The sequence below is a fragment of the Geospiza fortis genome, unplaced genomic scaffold (assembly GCF_000277835.1).
Source record: "Geospiza fortis unplaced genomic scaffold, GeoFor_1.0 scaffold61, whole genome shotgun sequence".
NCBI classification, from domain to species: domain Eukaryota; kingdom Metazoa; phylum Chordata; class Aves; order Passeriformes; family Thraupidae; genus Geospiza; species Geospiza fortis.
Genome location: NW_005054430.1, coordinates 1,165,394 through 1,171,458, shown reverse-complemented (window position 1 = coordinate 1,171,458; position 6,065 = coordinate 1,165,394). Strand labels below are relative to the sequence as shown.

At 52.3% G+C, this 6,065-nt stretch overlaps 1 protein-coding gene across 1 annotated transcript; it reads right to left on the bottom strand.

Annotated features, from left to right (window-relative positions):
- Window positions 1-256: 256 nt before the first annotated feature.
- Window positions 257-723, bottom strand: UCN3 (urocortin 3). The gene is given in 2 exon segments (XM_014309458.1): window positions 257-690; window positions 693-723. Coding segments are annotated over 2 exon segments (465 nt in total).
- Between the last annotated feature and the right edge of the window lie 5,342 nt (window positions 724-6,065).

Sequence of the window (6,065 nt, the reverse complement as noted above, 5' to 3'; positions counted from 1 at the left end):
GGACAACAAAGCCTTGGAAACTCCAGAGATGGCAGCTTTAATCAGGAACATTCCCGGGTGATGCGTCCCCTGCGCCCTGCTGGGGACAGGAACCTCTTCCTGCACGTGGAAACGTCCGGAAGGAACGGCGGGGGAGAGTGGGGAGGAGGAGGAGGAGGAGGAGGAGGAGGAACACGGATGTGGGGTCGCTCGATGGGTCACAGCCAGCCAAGGCCGATGTCCCATCCGGCCATCAGTCCCCTCGGGTGGCCCCCAGTCACTTCCTGCGCCCGATCTGGGCCATCAGGTGGGCGTTGGCCGCCGCCTTGGCCCGCAAGTTCTTGGCCTTGGCGATGTTGAAGAGGATGTTCATGATGTTGGTGGGGACGTCGAGGGACAGCGTCACCTTGGTGCGCCGGTCGCTCTTGGCCTGGTTCTGCTGGGTCTTGCCCTTGCCCTGCGCCTGGGACGCGTATTTGTGGTGGCCGTCCCCCGGGAATGTCCTTTTCCCCAGCTCCTCCTCCTCCTCCTCCTCCTCCTCCGTGTCCTCCTCAGGCGCCTCCTCCAGGGATGGGGATGCGGATCCGCGCTTGTCCAGGACGGCGTTCTCCTCGGGAAGGATCCGCCGTGGCTCCGAGAGCGCGGCCTGGAGGCAGCTGAGGATGGAGGCGGCGCTGGAGAGGCTCAGGGCGCGGCCGGCGCCCGCGGCGGGACGAGGAGCAGCAGCAGCCTGGGGTGGGACATGGTGGCCTGGCCCGGGGGACACCCGGGAGGGCACTGACAGAGGTCAGCTTCCCATGGGAAGAGAGATCCTCATCTCCTCATCCCTTCCCGATCCCTGAACTCGCCTCCCTGCGGTCTTGGAGTCACCTCCCAGGTCCCATCCAAATTTAGGGCAGGCGGGAAGGAGTTTCCTTGGGATGAAAGGCCCGGCCCTTGGTTTTGGGGTGCTGGTGGGAGGTTTGCTTCCTTGGAGCCTCCATGGAATTTCCATGGAGGTGAGGGTTCGGCCTTTGCTTCCATGGAGGCTCCATGGAGGGGAGGATTTGGCCATTCCTTCATGGAACTTCCATGGTTTGGAGGATTTTGCCTTTTCTTCGTGGAACTTCCACGGAGAGGATGATTTGGCCTTTCCTTCATGGAACTTCCATGCGTGAGAGGATTTGGTCTTTCCTTCATGGAATTTCCATGGCGCTTCCACGGAGAGGAGGATTTGGCCGTTCCGTTGTGGAGTTTCCATGGAGGCTCCACAGAGCTTCCATGGAGGTGAGGGTTCGGCCTTTCCTTCATGGAACTTCCATGTTCCATGGAAACAAGGACGATTTTGCTTTTCCTTCATGGAATTTCCATGGAACTTCCACAGAGAGGAGGATTTGGCCGTTCCTTCATGGAGCTTCCATGGAGATCCCATGGAGAGGAGAACTTGGCCTTTCCTTCATGGAATTTCCATGGAATTTCCACAGAGAGGAGGATTTTGCTTTTCCCTCATGGAGCTTCCATGGAGAGGAGGAATACTTAGCCTTTCCTTTGTGGAGTTTCCATGGAACTTCCACAGAGCTTCCATGGAGGTGAGGGTTTGGCCTTTCCCTTATGGAACTTCCATGAACAAGGATTTGGAAAGGATTTGGCCTTTCCTTCCATTGAACTTCCATGGAGCTTCCATGGAGAGGAGAACTTGGCCTTTCCTTCATGGAATTTCCATGGATGAGGATGATTTTGCTTCTCCTTCATGGAATTTCCATGGAGCTTCCATGGATGAGAGGATTTAACCTTTCCTTCACAGAATTTCCATGGAGCTTCCATGGACGAGGACAATTCTGCTTTTCCTTCATGGAATTCCCATGGAACTTCCATGGAGAGGAGGACTGAGCCTTTCCTTCGTGGAGTTTCCATGGAGCTTCCTCGGAGCTTCCATGGAGGGGAGGATTCGGCCTTTCTCATGGAACTTCCATGGAGGAGAGGATTTAACCTTTCCTTCATGGAATTTCCATGGAACTTCCATGGAGGAGAGGATTTGACCTCTCCTTCATGAAATTTCCATGGAACTTCCATGGAGAGGAGGATTTGGCCTTTCCTTCCTGGAATTTCCAAGGAGCTCCCGTTGGACAAGGAGTATTTTGCTTTTCCTCCATGGAGCTTCCATGGATCTTCCACGGATCTTCCGTGGCGCACGCGTGGCCGCTGCAGGCCCCGTTTGGGATCCCACAGATCCCTCCCCAGCTCCCGGAGCGTCCCCAGGTGCCACCAGCTGCCGCAAAGGTGACGCTCCCTGTCCCCTGCTCGCCCTAAAGCCACCAGAGATGTTCCTCAAGCCCATCCCACCGCCCTCCGTCCCAAAGGGATGTGGGAACGCCAATCCCATGGGATGGCCCCGTGTGCTCCGGGCTCGCTCCGCCCCCAGGAGCCTCCTACTTGAAATATGGCCATTTTTGGGTCTTTTGGGGTCTTTTTGGCCCGGTTTTGGGGGCTGTAAATCCCTGGGTAACTCTCCTGCTCCACAAGCCCACCCCATCTCCCTTTATCCCCACCTGACCTCTCCCAAAAAGCCACCAAGGATCTCCCGTGGGGCTTTTTGCCCGTTGCAGGATGGAAAAATGTCCCCAGCCAGCCCCGAGGCCACATGGGCTCTCCAAGCTCCTGGAATCCTGCTGGAATTCCCAAAACAACTGGAATTCTGCTGGAATTCCCAAAATCCTGGAATCCCGCTGGAATTCCCCCAAAACCCTGGAATCCTGCTGGCATTCCCTAAACCTTGAAATCCTTCTGGCGTTCCCAAACCCCTGGAATCCTTCTGGAATCCACAAAATCCTGTTCCCAAAAACCCTGAAATCCTGCTGGCATTCCCAAAATCCTGAAATCCTTCTGGAATTCCCCAAAACCCCTGAAATCCTTCTGGCATTCCCAAAATCCTGGAATCCTTCTGGAATTCCCAAAAACCCTGAAATCCTGCTGGCATTCCCAAAATCCTGAAATCCTTATGGAATTCCCCAAAACCCTGGAATCCTTCTGGAATTCCCGAAAAAAACTGGAATCCTTCTGGAATTCCCAAAATCCTGGAATCCTTCTGGAATTCCCAAAAACCCTGGAATCCTGCTGGAATTCCCAAAATCCTGGAATCCTTCTGGAATTTCCAAAATCCCAGGAATCCTTCTGGAATTCCCCAAAACCCCTGAAATCCTTCTGGAATTCCCAAACCCCTGAAATCCTGCTGCCATTCCCAAATTCCTGGAATCCTTCTGGAATTCCCCAAAACCCTGGAATCCTTCTGGAATTCACAAAATCCTGGAATCCTGCTGGAATTCCTCCAAAACCCTGGAATCCTTCTGGCATTCCCAAACCCCTGGAATCGTGCTGGCATTCCCTAAACCCTGAAATCCTTCTGGGATTCCCAAAACCCCTGGAATCCTGATGGAATTCCCCAAAACCCCTGGAATCCTGATGTAATTCCCAAAAACCCTGGAATCCTTCTGGCCTTCCCAAAATCCTGAAATCCTTCTGGAATTCCCCAAACCCATGCAATCCTTCTGGCCTTCCCAAAATCCTGAAATCCTTCTGGAATTCCCCAAAAACCCTGGAATCCTGCCGGCATTCCCAATCCTCGGGCCCCATCTTGTGGCCAGCGGCTCGCACGGCAATTCCTGGCCGGAATTCCATCCCAGGGCGCGGCGGGGACCTCAGCTGGGGCTGGAATTCCATCCCCGATTCCGGGGCTGGGAACGGCAAATTCCAATCCCATGGAGCAGCAGGAGGTGCTGGGAATGCCCCGGGAATGGGGGATGTTCCCTCAGATCCATCCAAACTCCATCCGGCATCTGGGATCTGTCACCTGCTGAGCCGTGCTCCCCGAAATTGCCTTTCCCTGTCCGTGGAGTGGGAATTTCGGGAAGTTTTATCCCATGAACTCTGCCCTTTTCCATCCTATGGAGAGGGAATTTTGGGAAGTTCTTTCCCCTTAAATTTACCCTTTGCTGTTCCTCAGAGGGGGAATTTTGGGCAGGTTTATTCCCTTAAATTCTGCACTTTGCTATTCCTTGGAAGGGGAATTTTGGGAAGTTTTATCCCATCAACTCTGCCCTTTCCCATCCCTTGCAGAGGGAATTTTGGGAAGGTCTTTTCCCCTTAACTTTGCCCTTTGCTCTCTCTTGGAGAGGGACTTTTGGGATTTTTTTTATCCCTTAAATTCTGCCTTTTGCCATCCCTTGGATAGTGAATTTTGGGAAGGTTTATCCCCTCAATATTTCCCTTTTCCATCCCTTGGAGTGGGAATTTTGGGAAGGCCTTTCCCCTTAAATTTGCCTTTTGCCATTCCTTGGAGAGGGAATTTTGAGAAGTTCTTTCTCCTTAAATTTGCCCTTTGCTGTTCCTCAGAGGGGGAATTTTGGGCAGGTTTATTCCCTTGAATTCTGCCCTTTGCTATTCCTTGGAGAGGGAATTTTGGGAAGTTTCATCCCCTTAACTCTGCCCTTTAGAGTCTCTTGGAAAAGGAATTTTGGGCGGGTTTATTCCCTTAATTCTGCCCTTTGCCATCACCTGGAGTGGGAATTTTGGGCAGGTATATTCCCTTTAGGTCTGCCCTTGGCTGGTCCTTGGAGAGGAAATTTTGGGAAGTTTCATCCCCTTAACTCTGCCCTTTAGAGTCTCTTGGAAAAGGAATTTTGGGCGGGTTTATTCCCTTAATTCTGCCCTTTGCCATCACCTGGAGTGGGAATTTTGGGCAGGTATATTCCCTTTAGGTCTGCCCTTGGCTGGTCCTTGGAGAGGGAATTTTGGGAAGTTTTATCCCATCAACTCTGCCTTTTTCCATCCCTTGGAGAGGGGATTTTGGGTGGGTTTATTCCCTTTAGGTCTGCCTGTAGGTCTGTCCTTAGAGAGGGAATTTTGGGAAGTTTTATCCCATCAACTCTGCCCTTTTCCATCCTATGGAGAGGGAATTTTGAGAAGTTCTTTCTCCTTAAATTTACCCTTTGCTGTTCCTCAGAGGGGGAATTTTGGGCAGATTTATTCCCTTAATTCTGCCCTTTAGCCATCACCTGGAGTGGGAATTTTGGGAAGTTTCATCCTCTAAATTTTGCTTTTTGCCATCCCTTGGATAGTGAATTTTGGGCAGGTTTATCCCCTCAATATTTCCCTTTTCCATCCCTTGGAGAGGGAATTTTGGGAAGTTCTTTCCCCTTAAATTTACCCTCTGCTGTTCCTCAGAGTGGGAATTTTGGGCGGGTTTATCCCTTTAACTCTGCTCTTTGCCCTCCATGGAAAAGAGGAGAGATTTGGGAGGTTCGTTCCCTGAGCTCTCCCCTTTCCCACGGGGAGATTTGGCTGTGCCAATCCTCCCTCAGGATTTCAGGGAGCTGCTCCATTTCCACTCCTTTGCCTCCCATTTCACCCCTTCCCAAAACCCCCAAATCCCCCAAAATCCCCTCCACCTTTCCCTGGATCCGGATGGGAGAGGAAGAGGAAGAGGAGCAGCCAAGGAGTGATCCCAGGAAAGCTTTTCCTGCAGGATCAAGGGAGGAAAACCCTTCCGAGGCACTCAAACCCCACACGGGATCATTGAGGACCCCAAACTCTCCTTTCCTCCAGCCCCAAATCCCACATTTGGCCCTTTAAACACCAGCATATCCCAGGATTTTTTTTTTCTTGGAAAAGAAAATTAGGGTTTTCTGGGGATTTGGGAACAGGAATTTTCCCATGTGATCCAAGGCTGCGATCCTGAATGGGATGAAGATTCCTCCCACCGCAAAATTCCCTTTTTTCCCCAGCTGTGTTTCACCTCCCTCCACCCTGAGCTCCTGCAGGATGGGATGCTCGGGATGAGGATTCAGGGAATTCAGGGAATTCAGGGATTGGGGATTTTCCCACCCCAAATCCTGGATGGGGAACGGGAATATTCCCCAAAGCCCTTCCAGAGCTGGCAAGATGTTCCTGCCCCGCCTGGAATCTCATCCCCCTCAGCACGGACTGAACCCAGCCCCTTTTCCTGGGATTTTTCCAGCTTTTCCCGCTCAACAAAACTCCGGGAATGTCAGCTGAGCAAAGGGAAAGGCGGAACAAGGGGAAAACGCGGCTGGAGCCATCCACACCCATTC